Raw genomic sequence first — 16196 nt, 5'->3', positions numbered from 1 at the left:
CAACTAGTAAAATAGACAGGGAATTTCATATTTACATCAAAGAGTTCTGATAGCTACATTCACAACACGGCTGTGCTAACCTGGTCATCAAATATCAGATTATGAATTACATGCTGTGCGCACGTTTGCACACAGTATGTAAATTAATTTGTAATCGCTTTGTCACTGCATTATAATCGTGTGCAGGATTTCCCTCATCTAAGAAGCACAGGCATGGTTTTGTATTGTAAACTTCGTTGCAAATGCGATTAACAGCTGAAGCCACACTGTTCTATGGTCTGATGTGTTAAAACCGTTGCACTTCCGCATGCAAATCATAATTCGAAATACAACTTGTAAAAAGAGCAGGACAGAGTCCGAAAACAACAAACGGATCCGTGATTGTTTACTTTTCAGCAGAGCAAAAGGCTGAGAACATTTGTGATAGCGACAACCTGTCACTTGGTAGACAGTGTCATGTTAAAGAAAATCTGTGCTATTTTCTATGCTGTCTGTACAATGCACTGCGCAGGAGCAAACCAGTCGCAAAGAGTCCCCTTCGACCCTAGTGCTAGGTGTGTGCTGCAGTTGTGCACTGCAGATCTTCTGATCAGGGAACTATGCCCCTGCATCACAATCAGCTTGCAAGTAGGTTGTTCAATGTGCTTTTTCACACACATATGAAGAATTTATTTTGATTGCTTAGAACCTCAGCTACATCAATATAACTGCACCTTGTGTAAACGGGCGATGTTTTGTATTCCTTCTCAGCCTGTCGACATCACTGCTGCAATGAATGAACGTGCATTTGCCCAGAAGAGGCTCGCAGAAAATCCATACGACCTGGAGGCATTGTGCTTGCTGACTCGGGCACAGGAACAGGTGTGTAGCAAAATAATGGTTGATTTGTTTACATGTATATCACAACTTGTTTATCTAAATAGATATGATTTTTGGCCACCAGTGTCCCTACAACTATTTTAACTCCTTACTCTTTTATTGTTTTTAAAGAATTGTTTGTGAATTAATGTAATTTACAATGAAAAACATTTTTTATGAACTGTAATTATTTTATTCTTCTACGATGTATGTTTTTATGATTGATTATCTTTTATGGTCCATGACCGAAATAAAGATTATTTTGACTTTGACTTTGTTTATGTAGTCAGCATATATTGTCGGTGTAACTTATTGCACATCCGCATGTATCTGTGTTTGTGTGTATACACAAACACACACACATACATATTTTTTTCACACAAAAAAAACAAAGGTTAAGGAGACCTTAGAGTAAGGGGTTTGAAATAAGGTAAAAAGTAATTTTTAGAAACCAAAAAACCCACTGAAATGAATCAGTTATGGTTTACTGAACTAACTACCCGATGCACTTCTTATGGGCTTACATTTTATGTCACTCATGACACGTCAAATGACATAATTGATGGCTTCACTAATGGCATCTCAAATAACATTATTTATGAACTATAACATCTCTTTGATCTTTGTTTTTTGTTCTGTAAATTTCTCTGGTTTTTCATAACGTCATTCATCACCATAATCTCAATTAGGTACAAAAATCACATTGGTAGACAACTGTGTTTGGGATATTCCACTTGTGTATGGGCCTGCAACTGCTCCATTAAGCTTAATTGGTTTCCTGGCAGAATTGACTAAATCAGTGTCTGTGGAAAAACAGAAAGTGTTGATTGGTGGTAATTTTACTGCTCATTTGGATAAGCATACTCACTTTAGCACGTCATGGTTGCTTGACCTATTGACGTCATTCAAGTTAAAAACTCGAAAGTCTGGCTATACTCATAATGCCATTTTTACACCTATTCCATCAACACAAGTTGTGGAAGCCATAAAGTACCCATGGCATATCACTTTAACCCAGGCCAAATCCAATTCAGTCTAAACACGCTTCTTTATAATGATGTATCTGCTCGTCCCCCTCCCCTGTCTCCTCTAGGCCAAGTGTTACCATTAGCCTTTCTCAAGGTGAAAACCAAGGATTTGTAAAGAAGTGCTACACTAAGGTATTACGGAAGTCTACAGTGAGTACTATCTATATTCTCCAGACTGAAGGGCCATTACTGAAACAGAATCTGCAGGTCACTTCTTAGTCCAGACTTTATTTGTGATGAGTAATGGCAGGAGGCACATTGGTTGGCTGTACAAAGCCCTTCATCGCCATACGCAATCATAACTACATCTCCGGCGTGACATATGGGAGTCTGAACTAGGGAGAGTGGTCCACAATATGGAATGGGCCAGGTGTGTTGCTTAGCCACACACTATTTTTTTGCCTAAATTGAGTCTCTTGCTTAGCTCTACAAGGTTTGCTTTCTCACCAATGGGTGACATGATTGGACTTCGTTCAATGCACCACGTCTTGTGAAAGACTTGTTTTTGTAGCCCTGCAGTACCCCACCCAATATATTGTTGAATTGGTGCCATTGTTTTTGGGTTACTAACAGTGTCTAAACAGGGATCCAGGTACACTGTGGTGAAACACCCCTCTTTTGTTCTTTTCAAATACCACATACACAAACTGGGGTAAGAAAGACATTTTAACGAAAAAGCTTGATTATTTCACCATGTGCCCCATGTTTCTCAGCACATCTAAAATAGCCACACAGATTATGATAAAAACAGCACAAATTCATGTTGCGAACGAGAATAAAATAAACATTTACACCATAGTTAAAATGTCAGCTAAAAACCTAACACCCTAAAACCTATTTCTATGCACTACGCTATGAGAGCATTGAGTAGAAATAACTTGCATCTAGATTTACTTAGGTAGAATGAGCGCATTGCATAGCTGTTTGTAGCTGAACACTATAATTATCAGGAGTCAGGGAGGCTGTGTTCCCTTATAAAGGCAAACATGTGCTCAGCATCAGCTCCTCCGGGGCTCAGTCTCAATATCACCTTTTAGTAGAAAGCAGGGGCGGCTCCTCTGCTAAGGCGGAGGAGCGTCGCCCCACTGCTCTAAAAGCAGAGCAAAGTAAAAAATAAAATTATAATTGAACGTTTTATCATTTTATTTTGCCTTTAAGTTCCATGTTAGGGCGGGCGGGGCGGGGCGGTCTGGTCTCCTGTGACGCCAGCAGAGGGAGGAGTGGTGGCTGTATCATAAGTGTGCATGACGGTTTGGCTGGCCATCTTGGGCCGGCCAAACCATCATGCGCATGTTGCATGTTCTCCACCGGCTGTATTGTACAGCCTCGGTGGAGAACATGCACAGGCTCCCAGTCCCTCTCTGGGCACCAAACCACAGTGCTCAAACCAATCAAAATGCTGCTGTAAGGCAGCGTTGTGATGTGCTGGGAGAGTCTGGGAGCCTGGGTACTTTTGTTCTGAGAAATGAGGACGGAGGAGAGAAAGCGGTGTTCATAGGTAAGTCTTTTCATATTTCTTCTACCCCCCTGCCCCCCGTCACCGTCTCCTACCAGACGCTACTTGTAGAAAATGCGATACAGCAGCATCTCTGGCAGGCAGGATCTTCTTCTGGCAGTATCTTGCTTGCTATAATCTGGGGCAAAAGTCCTCTCCTGACAAGTGGTCAAGTGGCAGTCCTTTTATAACGTATCTTATCTAAGGTGGAATTTCTAACATCACCTTAGGAATGTTTGATATATCCAATGAGCATTAGGATGCTAGTCTAAGGCACTTTCTTATAAATAATTAGGACCACACTGTTTTGGTTATTGTTCTTTGTTTGACCTTGAAATTGAGTTAACGACCAATCTTCGAGACTGAGATCGCATCGGGTGTCTTGTTGATGTGTATATCTAAGTAAGTTGACCCTTTCACGGTTCTTGGTAAGATAACATCTGCGTCCAATGCAGGGATGTTGATTATTTGCAAAAATACAGAAAATGGAGTCTCAGCCTACTTAAAATGAAGTTCGGCCATATGTCTCTACATCATCCCCGGCGGGTATGCCTGATATGTAACGTCAAATGGTCGGAGAGATACGCGGGAATTTATCTTATTTATAGGGAAATCCATGCTCTCAGAACATTGAAATATATACAATTCTATGTTTAAACTGGACTCATAATATCTGATATTACCTACTGGCGGTCGCCCGTAGGTAGTTATAGTTAGGACCTTGTTTCTATTCAAAAGGTGTTTTTTCTTTTGCGAATATCTTTGGCGCCATTTGACAAATCTTCACGAAATGTTCTAAACTAATTGGGTCAGCTCCATTGTTGAAAGTTTCAGGATGATTCGTCAAGCGGGGGCCAAAAAAAAGGGGGGTCCCAAAACACGTTTTCTCCATGTTCATTTCCATAGGAAACTTTAGACACGGCTACAGCCCGAACTTCTGAACAGAATTACAGAAAATTTGCAAAAAGGTAGCTCTTGGTTCAGAAAGCACTCTTTTTTTTAAATGGTGTAAATCCATTCGGTAGTTCCTGACAAATGTAACCATTTTACAGATATACAAATATCACAAGAAAATAGTTTAAACAAAGGATTTAAAACAGGATAGAAACCCCCTGCCCCCCTATGCCTGCTCAGGTGGTCCCACAAGGAACCGAGGACCAAAAAATGCATTTAAAAAAAAACATTTCGGCTGGAGTTGTGCAAGGTCCGTGAATCCCGCCGAAAATGTTAAAAAAAGAAAAAAGCAGTGTCTCCTGTGCTTTGTTTAATTAGGTCCCCGGGTGGGCCAGGTCCCGGGGGTAAATATGTAAGTAGATGCAGTGGCTATGATAATGAAATGCGGCGGGGTCACCTCCCAGGGGCTTTAATTCTTTTCAAAATGAGTGGGGGGAGCTCCTGCCCCCCGCACGCAACCCCGCGGACCGCCACCTCCCGGGGCTATATGTATTAAATGTGGGGGGCATGTAGCCCCAGGGACCGCCACCTCCCCGGGGCTATTATTAAAAAGTAAAGTGTGGGGGGCTCAAGCCCCCCACACTGCCCCGGGGACCACCACCTCCTCAGAGCACATATTAATTAAATGCAGGGATCTGTTGCGGCCTCCTGGCCCCGGGGACCACCACCTCCCCAGGGCAATAAAGCTGATTGGAGGGTGGACGCATGGGCCCCCCTCCATGAGCCCTCCATGGCCCTGGGGACCACCACTCCCCAGGGCTGGCTCCAGCAATGTCCCGGGATGCCCAACCCCAGGAAATTACTGTTTGCTATGGCATGACGGGAGCACGCATCCCACCATGCCATAGCAAATGCTGCTTTGCTTCATGGAAGCGAGAGCATTGAAAATGCTCTTACTTCCATGAAGCGAAGCAGAATTTCTTCTGGGCAAAGGGAGCTGCATGTTAGCAGCTCCCTTTGTCCAAAAGCAATGCCGGCTACGGCAGGAGGTGGGGAGCCAGCGGTGGGCTTGGGGTTCCCCTCGCGGCCCCCAATGTTGTGGCCATGCCCCAGGGGATGGTACTCCAGGGTCGAAAATGGCCTGTGAGGGGGGCCACTTGGCCCTCCTCCCTTTCGACAAAAAAAGAAAAAAAAATGTTTGAGTCCCGAGGGATGGGGTCCCCGGGGCCTTAATCGGCCTAGGGAGGTGGGCCACACAGCGCCCCTCCCCCTTAAAAATAAAAAATACCAAAGGCCTAGCCCCGGGGATGGGGTCCCCAGGGCTGAAATCGGCCTCGGGAGCAGGCCACACGGCCTCCTCACTTTTTATTTTCTTTATTTGAAAAAAATGTCTCCAGGGCCCAAAAGGGTCAAGGCAAGGGGGGACCACACAGCCCACCTTCCTAAAATAAAAAAATGAAAGGAAGCTGGCAACTTACCAGAGGCCACGCCCCCTTTCTCCACTACTCTGCAAACGCGCCTCCTGCCGCCCTATTGGTTGGGGGTATGAAGTCCCCGTCGGTGCTGAGAATCCTTAGGGACCAACTAGTCCACCAGGTACCTCCAGTAAGCCCCACACAGTGTGATTGCTGAGAGGTGGTCAGAGCCAACACCCCTTTTTACACCACTCTGCAAACGTGCCTCTTAGCACACTGCTGGTGGGGTGATGAGGTCCCCTTGTGTCCTGAGGAGGACCTCAGGACTGAAGTAGACTTCATCCCCCAAGCAGAAGTTCACAAGGAGGCCTCCACGCACCCTCAAGAGGTAAGGGGTCTTCATGCCCCAACCAAGAGGGAGCCAGGAGGTGCATTTGCAGAGTGGTGGAGCAAGGAGGCGTGGCCTAAAACCACCTCTTAGCAATCCCACTGTGTGGGGCTTACTGGAGTCAACAGGTAGGCCAGTTGGCTCCTTAGGACCCCCAGCAGCAAATGGAATTTCATCCTCCAACCAAAAGCGTGCCAGGAAGCGCGTTTGCGGAATGGTGAACAAAGGGGGCGTGACCTGGTGTCAGAATGCAGAAATCCTGCTGTGTAGGACTTACTGGAGGTAATAGGAGGGGTAGTTGGACCCCAAGGACCTGCAGTAAGTTCCACACAGTGGGATTGCTAAGAGGACTTCAGAGGCCACACCCCCTATCTCCACCACTCTGCAAAGGCGCCTCCTGGCACACTATTGGTTGGGGGATGAAGTCCACTTTACTTCTGAGGGGCCTTGGGGGCCAAGAAGACCTCCTGGTAGCTCATGTAAGTCCTACCCAGTGAAAACTCCTGTGCGGCGGTTGGAGGCCCAGCTTCCTTTCTGCACCACTTTTGCAAACGCGACTGCTAGTTAAAAAAACCTTAGAAAGTCACAGAAAAAAACCACAGGTTTCAGGGACATTATGGTTAGAATTTAGCATTTAAAAAACCTTAGAAATTCACTGAAAAAAACACAGGTTTTAGGGGCGTTCTAGGTAAAAACTATTATTTAAAAAAAACTTAGAAATTCACTGAAAAAACCACAGGTTTCAGGGACGTTATAGTTAGGCTGACATATCTGTCGTACATAACCTGAGAAATTCAGCCGTCATAGTTAGTTGAGCTAATGCACTGCTGATGACGTCACATTTTACTATACTCATACCATGGTCAGTGAAATCACTCATGACATCTCAAATGACATCACTGAAGACATCATCCACAGAATCTCTGACGCACCCACTCAACCCAAAGTAACCTTTCATACACCCATTGCAACTTCCACACTACCATTCTTTAAATCATTGACACGCCCATACCAGTACTTGCATGTCTACTCACTGATTATTAGGTCTACACACACACCCACTCAGTCACCAATACAGCCACTCGTACACCAACTCACTCACTAATACAGCCACTGATATATCTTCTCATACAGCCTCTCACATACTGTCAATCACACATAGAGCTACTCACACACCTTCTCACTCACCTATAGAGTCAATCAGACAGCCATTTACTTACCTACAAAGTTATACACACACCCACTCACTTATACAGATGCTAACATATAATCAGTGACCAATACATACCCTCATACACGCACTCACTAACCCATACAGCCACTATCACAATCCATCACTCACACATACAGTAATAGATATGTTCCAACACTTACCTATACTGCCTTTCACATATCCATTCACTCACCGATATACCACTGACACAACCATTCGCTCACTGACACAGCCATTCGTTCACTGACACAGCCATAGACACACTCAGTCACTTATGGAACCCTTCTTTGACAGTCACTGACCCATATACCAACTGACTCACGCACTCACTCATCCATGCAGGCAGACATACACTCTCTCACCCAACCACACAGACAGCTGCTCACACAACAAACCAATCACCCATACAGCACCTCACATACCCACTCACCAACCCATACAGTCCCTTCGACACCAACTGACAGACTGATAGACATTCAGACAACCTAGTCAGTGACCCATACATTCACTGAAACGCCTAATCACGCACTTATGCAGTCAGTCACACACCAACTGAAGCATCGATACAGGCACTCATACACCCACTGATTCATAAAAACACCTTGGTATATATATTTAAAACTTCTAAACATTTTAGGAACACTTACAGTCACTGGATGATGTCATCAGTGATGTCACTGACCATGTTATGAGTGATGTAATATGTGAGGTCATCAGCAGTGCATGGCGGGGGCGTGAGTTATAATTAGCTCTGCTAACTATAACAGCTGCATTTCTCTGACATCTTGGATACTCTGTAAGACAGTGTTAGACCTGTCAGCCCTGTGGGTGGTCCCTCCTCTCCATTCTTTATTTTGTCCCACTTTTGCCTCAAGCCCTGTTAGTATTTTTCCTTTTTGGGAACCACCAGACTTTTTAGTATTGATGCAGATTCAGGGAGCCATTTTATCTACCCCTGGAACTTCTGTCTGAGGGCCTGGAGCACAAAATGGTGGCCACCTGTGACATCATCAGAACCCACTGGAACCTACTAGAACCTTCTGCAACATTCTGGAGCCCTGTGACAGTTGGAGGCGGTTTAGAATGTTGGGAAGCTAAGACAGAGAGTTGGCAGTTGGAGCTGGCAGTTGGCACCTGACTGGTGAAGAGAGAGCAGCAGAAACCTGAAGGAGGAAGGAGTGAGGCAGCAGGGGTGGAAACTTGTGCCTGGAGTGGGGTCCATAAACCCACCCTTGATACTAGTCCCTACTGACTGAGCCCAGCCTGGAGCCCTGTGTGGGAAGAAGCAAGAAAAACCATCTTAAGGACCTGGACAGCAGGAACAGGCCTTAGAAGCAAAGAACAGCAAAGTCCTGACCTGATTATTGGTTTTCCTGGAGTCCGACGTCGAGAAGCCTAGAGACCCGGAGCCCGAGGTGGAGAAGCGGCGCTGACTGGAAAAGCAGACGTCGTACCCGGAGCCGCCAGAGGTCGAGAGAGGGCGCCGACGGAGGTCGTAGAGAGTACCAGAGGTCGAGGAGGAAGTCACCCGAGGTCGAGTGAGCGGCGTCGACGGGGGAGTGAAGTCTGCCCTCCGGAGTCGCCGGAGACCGAGGTGAAGCGTGCCGGAGGTCGGGAGTGGAGATCGCACTCCGGAGTCGCCGGAACCTGAGGAGAGGGGCACCGGAGGTCGGGAGTGGAGATCGCACTCCGGAGTCGCCGGAACCTGAGGAGAGGAGCACCGGAGGTCGGGAGTGGAGGTCGCACTCCGGAGTCGCCGGAACCTGAGGAGAGGAGCACCGGAGGTCGGGAGTGGGGATCGCACTCCGGAGCCGCCGGAAGTCGACATCGAGTCAAGGCCGGCCGACGTCATCGAACCTGAGGTCGCCATCGGACCGGAGCCGCCTGAAGTCGACATCGAGCCAAGACTGCCCGACGTCATCGAACCGGAGGACGAGATCGAGCCGAGGCCGCCGACATCGAACCGGAACCGCCTACCGGCGTCGTCAAGAACTGACATTGCGCCGAGGCCGCCGACATCGAACCGGAACCGCCTCACGGCGTCGACACGACTCCAGCAGCGTCGGAGCTTCAGAAAATGGGCAGTAAGTGGAATAGAGGGCGCCTAAGGCCCTGTGGAATCCTGAGAGACTACCCTAGGGGCTAGAGAGGTGCTGGAACCAGCTTGATTGTGCCAGGGGTGAGCTGAGACTAATTCAGAGGGGTTGTGTAGAGTGAGGGAGCCAGGTCTCTAGAATTCCCCCCCTTGATCTACCTCAGTTTAGGCCTCAGCCTTGTCCAAGCCAGGGAGTAGACACCCTCAAGCCATCCATCTAACCACAAGCTGTGACTGGGCCAAATCAGCCCATAGAAATCTAAATGTGATCTGATTCTATGAGTGTCACTGTCAGCTTTTAATTATTTATTGAGAGCACTGTATTTATTGTATTTAACCTATTTATTGCTTCACTGTATTTATTGTTCCACAGTATTTATTGTCGCACAATATTTATTGGCTTGCAGTATTTATCGCCTCATAATATTTAATTGCCTGTATGTAATGCACTTATATTTATGCCTTAATTATTTATGATCTCCCCTATTTATTGAATCATTAAGACAGTATTTATTTGACGTACCCTTCCACAGAAAAAGCCTTGTATATGGTGATTGTGTTATTATTTATTTAATCAGCAACTAAGAGAAAAAGAAGATAAACAGAGATATTTTCATAATTTTTACGGTGTAGAGTCGTTTTTGGAACGGATGCACGCATGGTTATTGTATGGGTATGACGTATGCTTAGCACGGTGCCTGATTCCTGACCACTCGAGCCAAGCTACCACTGTGTATGTCTGGAGAGACCCCGTTACCACCACCCTTTCCGGTGTGGGAGTGGAGTATTTCCAACAGACAGTCAAACGTTTTTCTAGGTCAAACTTTTCTTCATCTGCCACCTTCCCAAGATTATCCAAGCCAGGCACATACAAAGGAACTCCAATGAGAACCTCTTATGTTGTGTCTCCCCTCCAGCACTCATCTAAGCAAGTTATGTAATGCTCTCTGGACCCCATACAGATTATGGTACCAACATAGACATGAACCTAGTACTCTGGCGATCAAGGTTTGTTTAATCTTGTGTTTAGCACGTGCAAATAACACTAGTCTCTCCCATGGCCTGTGTTGTGGGGCTTTCAGATTTGGAGCCCCTCCTGCTGTGGCAGACTGCTTTTTGGAGGAAGGGTGGGACAAAGGAATGGGCACTTCCAAAGTAAGCAGACCCCTAACAGAACCATTAGAGACTCGGGTCCTAAATCATATTCGATGTCAGCAAATGGACTGTAAGAAGGGGAACTCGAGGCCCTCAAAATTGTCAGCTGTCAAGCAGCCACTTGATCTTTATGAAGAAGAAAAGCTCTGCAAGACAATGATTGGAGGCTAAGGCCGGCAAGTCTCCTTGTTGGGTAAGGGAACATGCCCCAGTGACCTCAAATGCCACCTGTCCCTGGAGCACCAGTGCCTGCCTGCCTGTTTGCCAAGACAAGTGTGCTCTGTGAGGAAGAGGAAAGTGATGGAGGGCACAAGGTGCATTCAGGTATCCTGGCTAGTAGATGCCTGTAGTGAGGTGTGAGGAGTGAGGAGACGGCTGCTGCATGATCAGGTCGTTGCCCATGTGCAAGTTCAAGTTGGTGACACTGTTTGCCAGAGGGCTGCCGTGATGTTAGCCATAGCTCATGTGTTGAGTGAAGTGTGTGAACCTGTATGATGGGGGGGGCCACTGTGAAGATTACTGCCATGCCAATTGGGCCAGAGCTCATATGTGAAGGAAAGTCTGTGACCAGTATTCTAAGGGGGCTGCTGTGAAAAAGATTGCCGTGCCAATCGGATCGTAGCTCTCATGTAGAGGAAGGTTAGTGACCTCATATGAAAGGTGAGGCATTCGTGATGTTTACTGCTGTGTTGATCAGGCCTCAGACCATGTGCAGAAAAAGGTCAGTGATTCCATATGCCAGGTGGGAACACTGGAAACGAACAGGACCGTTGCCTAGTTTAAATCGTCAGAGCGAGCGTCTAAGCCAGGCAGAAACCATCACTCTAGGCAGGGCAAGGGAGTTACACACCGAAGATAACCCCTGCTCACCCCCTTGATAGCTTGGCAGAGCAGTCAAGCTTATCCCAGTGGCAAAGTGTAAGGCGTTTGCACAACACACACTCACAGCAGTGACACACTAGACACCACAAAAGAAACTCCACACAAGGTTATATAAAAATAGCTTTTGTATTATGGATAAAACACATTTGTATTCAATCATATATATACACTGTGCCACCTGGCACCCGGTATGACTTTACAGGGGATTATATACATTACAGGGCCAAACGGGCCCCTGTCATAAACAACATTAGAACACCCAAGTAGTTAAGCAACCAGTTAACTACTGGTAACCTTGCACCTAGCAAAACACCTTAGGCATACATCCTAATCATCAACTTTCATGGAAGCGCATATTACCCCTATGGAAATTACATTAGGGCATAAAACATCATTAGTAATGCATCATCTGAACCACCTACAGCTGCGCACATGCTACAGGTCCATAGGCATAACATCATGTTCACGAGTATAGCACATTCTGTACATCAGGCCCTTCTTGGGCATAAACAAAATAAGGGTGCCTAGCAGAGCACCTTATCCACACCCCTCATCCGCAATGCCCCATCTTAACGTCAGGGCTTAGGCCAATACTTGGATCCTACGCGCAGCTGCCCGTGATCCGGCAGTGCAACTGCAAACACTGTTCCCAGGCTCCGTAAGCCCCGAGTACCCCAGAGATAAACTCAGGGGGTTGGCGGGCATCTCCATCGAGGTCGCGCCCCGGCCTAATTCCACAAAGAATGTCCCCGGTGCCCAGCGCACCGAAACCGGGGCAGGGACATGCAACCGGCACCAGGTAATGTCCACGTTATTTCGTAAAGATAAAAAATGTGGAGCCTTTCACCACTGCGGCCCGGGTCTAAAGAAATACCTGGCCGTTCCTCCTCTGATTGATGAAGAGCTTGCTGTGGGGTAATTTGGCCCCATGAGGCTCTCTTCTCGCCTCCGGCAGCCGCCTTTCCCACAGTCAGGCAGAGAAGACATGCGGGGCTCTCTTCGATAACACTGGAGCCCCGCCCACAACCAGGCGTCCTTCGCCTGGCTTTCTGCCTTCTGTGTTGCGGCTCCCTCCTGCTGCCGGGCCCTGCCCACAACCAGGCAACAGCCGCCTGGCTTCCAAAGCTGGCAAAAATATCTTGAGCATCAAGAAGTAGTAGTTAACATGAGGCGCTCCATGTGCCCTACTGCAGCAGGGGCCCACTCCTCTCCAAAGCCACAGTGGGAGGTGACCCGGTGCTCTTGCCAGAGCGCAAGTGCTCTCTCCGCCTCTGTACCGGCAGTACTCACACAGGAGCCCTTGTGAGGGGCCCAGACTCACAGGGCACATGAATCTCGGAGCTCTCTCCGTGCTTCTCCTCACTCCCCCCGTGCTTCTCCTCACTCCCCCAGGTCTAACTGCTCAGCCCCGGGGGACTCCTGAGGCTACCCACCACCAGATACAGGCAGGCCATCACAAAGTGGGGGGGAGGCAGAATCCCAGGAGCAGTTCTCTCCCCAGTCTGAGGTCACACAGGGCAGCGCTGGGCCCAGGCAGGCCAGCTCACTGGGCCCTCCAGCAGAGGGGAAGTCCTTCGTGGCATTTCCTTCTGGCACCCAGCAGTTCTCTTCGCCCAGATCCAAGTTAGCACCAACAGCACAACCCATGGGGTCACAGCCCTAATACTTATAGTGCAAATGTCTTTGTTCTACCCACCTGGCACAGGCCTAAGGCCAGTCCAAACTAGTTCTGGGGGGCACTTAACAAGTGCACAACAACCTCCTTTGTTAGTGTAGGCTCTGGCCCCAGACACACCACAGGGGGCGGAGCCAGCATTGTACTAGACAGGCACAGACCTATTCAGGGTTACTCCTCCCACTACTCCAAATGCAGAGCAAGCCCATTCAGCCTAGTGCTGACTCACGCAGCCCCTCTGGAGCCACTGCACCTCCCCAGCCCCTGTCACTCCAGAGCCAGACATGCAATACACAACAGGCAGGCACAAAGACACATAGCACACAGAAATGCCCACTTCTAAAAGTGTAATTTCTAAAATAGTGATAATAAATCTGCGAACACCATTACGCAGCATTTTTTACCACTATTACACACATACCTAACTTGACCACTCTACTCCTCTCAGGTCAGTAATTACCAGCAAAGCACATATCAGGGAATCCCCAATGCATTCCTATGAGAGGGCAGCCTCACAGTAGTGAGAAACCAAAATGGCCGTTTGTCACTACCAGGACATTCCACACAGTTAAGGTACATGTCCTACCTTTTACCTACAATGCACCCTGCCCATATGGCTAGCTAGGGCCTACCTTAGGGGTGACTGACATGTAGTAAAAGGGGAGTCTCAGAAGTGGCAACCACTTTATGTGCCACGTCACAGCGGCAGTAAACTGCGCCCGCAGGCCTTGCAATGGCAGAGACCTGAGACAGGTTTGAAAGGCTACTTTGATGGGTACAAGCAGCGCTGCAAGCCCACTAGTAGCATTTAATTTACTGGCCCTGGGTATCTGAGATACCACTTTACCAGGGATTGATAGGTAAATTAAATATGCCAAATAGGTGTAGACCAATCTTACCATGTTTTATCATAGAGAGCACATGCACTTTACACTAGACAGCAGTGATAAAGTGCCCAGACCCCATAAACTACCAACACCAGGTCAGAAAAAATACTAGGAGGAAGGCAAAAAGTTCAGGAATGACCAAGTCCAACAGTCACCATGAGTAGAGGCTGCCATGGTGCCCCGAGCCCCAACTGTTGATCGTAACTGAAGCAAACCCACCCTCTCCTCCCACCTGTGGGAAGGCTCATAGGAACTTATTGTCTGACCCTAGGGAGCACCCTGGATGTTCGAGCACTGTCCCGGCCGACCCTCAAGTGCTACTCACCAACAGCATCTGCTGCTGCTCCCCGCCAAGTCTCTGGTTGCACCATCCTTGCAGGTGCAGGTAAGAATGATCGCAGAGCCGAAAGGCCCTAGGTGAACTTTTATCAGGGTGGGACTCTGAGACTCGTACTACTTGTGGGACCTAACCTTAATATCACCTATAGTGAATGGGGAATATCCACTACCGCTAGTGAAAGTGAAGTGGGACTCAGAACACTAGAGGTCTGACCACAATAGGTTGTATGGTTGTTTCTGTATGCTGTATTTCACTTTGTTTTTGTATAGAAATACTAATTTTATCTTAACTGAAAGTATTTGACCGAATAATTCAATTGAAACTGGATTTATAGAGTGTGGCTAATCACCCGCGAGGGTATTCAGGCACTGAGAGCGTAGCTGCCTCAGGTTTCGGTCAAACAGCCATGTCTTGAGTCCTTTCTTGAATTCCAGAAAATGGGGTCCGCAGATGAAGGGGGTGGAAGCCCCATGCTGTAATTGAACATACTTTGAGTTGTGAGCCTGTGTTCACCCATCTGAATCCATCTAACCCGCCCCCCCCATACCTGAAAACCTAACTAATGCCCTGGGCCCCACTGTAGTGGAAGTTGCAGAAAGTAAACAATGCTCTTCAGGAGACTGTTTACTTTCTTTTCCTTTGCAACTTCTGAGGCCAGACAAACCAGTGGCAGAAGCTACTTTTGGCGCCCCCTAAATGGTGTCAATGGATTGGCATAATAGCTCTTCAGCATATCTTAGTGCCATCTTCCTCGTCTACAACTAGAGCCTGTTGCTCATTGCTCTTTGGCTGTTATTTCTTATTTTTTTTTAATTTAAAGATGAGGTTGAGATGGCAGATGTGTCGCTGATGCAGTGTCAGTGGCTAATTTACCAGCGGAATAAAAGGTACAGATGAACTTACCACTACCATTGTTTATCACAATAGTTATGCTGCACAAGGGTAATAAACAACAAATGTGATAATGGTGACCAGATAGCAGCAAACCTACAGTGCTCCTGCTGCGAAGGACCGCCAAACATGATACCAGGACAGGCAGTGAGAGGCGGCGCTGAAAGCGGCCTGCACTCAAGGACCCCAGCATTCATCACTGGGGAAGGTGCATCCTGTGATTGATTAAGAACTGAAGGGAAAAGCAGTGTATGGCGGGAGGTGATGTTCCTTGCCGCCATCATCCAGAGCGACACATGAAGAGGTTGGCAGAGGAGAACCTGGGACCGGGAGGCAAAAACAGTGGTGTGACACTGGAAACCTGGTTGTCTGATGCCCCGTTGGTCCTCACAAAAGGGGGCTTAAGATGGTGATGAAGGGAGGTTTTTACCAGACTGCTGTAGAGAAGATGACACAGAGTAGGGATTGAGGAGTGACAAACTCAGGGGCCATATATCAAGAGTGTAAGATTATAGAGCTGTGTGATCCCAGGACCGTGAAACATCACGACTATAACACCATACCGTCAAAAGAGCGTGAAAGGAGAGAGGAAAACAAGATTGTTTTTACCCAAAGAGACATGCACCCGGGCAGTTAGGTGGCGATGAGAGAGGAACACAGCACTCCCTTTACATTTCTGAGGGATAATTTGCCACTGAGTATAAACACGAAGGACATGCTGCCTAGAATGAAGAGAAACAGTATGCTGTTGAATTCATCTGTGACATGCATGAGGAAATAATCATAGCACTGGAGAGTTGCAGTTGAAGAGATTTCACCCCATGCCAGCTCAGTGGACGTTTTATGTCTGCAAGCAGGTGCTGAGGGTGCTGTGACAGTCCTGAAATACAAGGGTAGCCTCGACAGGAGATTAGAACTGATACACAAGACAGTGAGGAGTAGAAATATAATGGTACTTAAGTTTCTGAAGAAGTGGAGGG

General features: G+C 47.5%; 1 protein-coding gene across 4 annotated transcripts in view; it reads left to right on the top strand.

Moving 5' to 3' along the window:
- The window catches only part of SON (SON DNA and RNA binding protein), a 722851-nt gene that overhangs the window by 663196 nt on the left and 43459 nt on the right, over window positions 1-16196 (top strand). For all 4 annotated transcript variants that reach the window (XR_014967657.1, XM_085621364.1, XM_085621369.1 and 1 more), the window contains one exon: window positions 751-861. Coding sequence is in view for 3 of the 4 variants with exons in the window: in XM_085621364.1 (XP_085477490.1) it covers window positions 751-861 (111 nt within the window). In the remaining variant the exon portion in view is untranslated. The remainder of the gene's footprint in view (window positions 1-750; window positions 862-16196) is intronic.

Source organism: Triturus cristatus, chromosome 8 (assembly GCF_964204655.1).
Source record: "Triturus cristatus chromosome 8, aTriCri1.1, whole genome shotgun sequence".
NCBI classification, from domain to species: domain Eukaryota; kingdom Metazoa; phylum Chordata; class Amphibia; order Caudata; family Salamandridae; genus Triturus; species Triturus cristatus.
The sequence above is the reverse complement of the archived record's forward strand: the minus strand, read 5'-3'. Positions and strand labels throughout refer to the sequence as shown.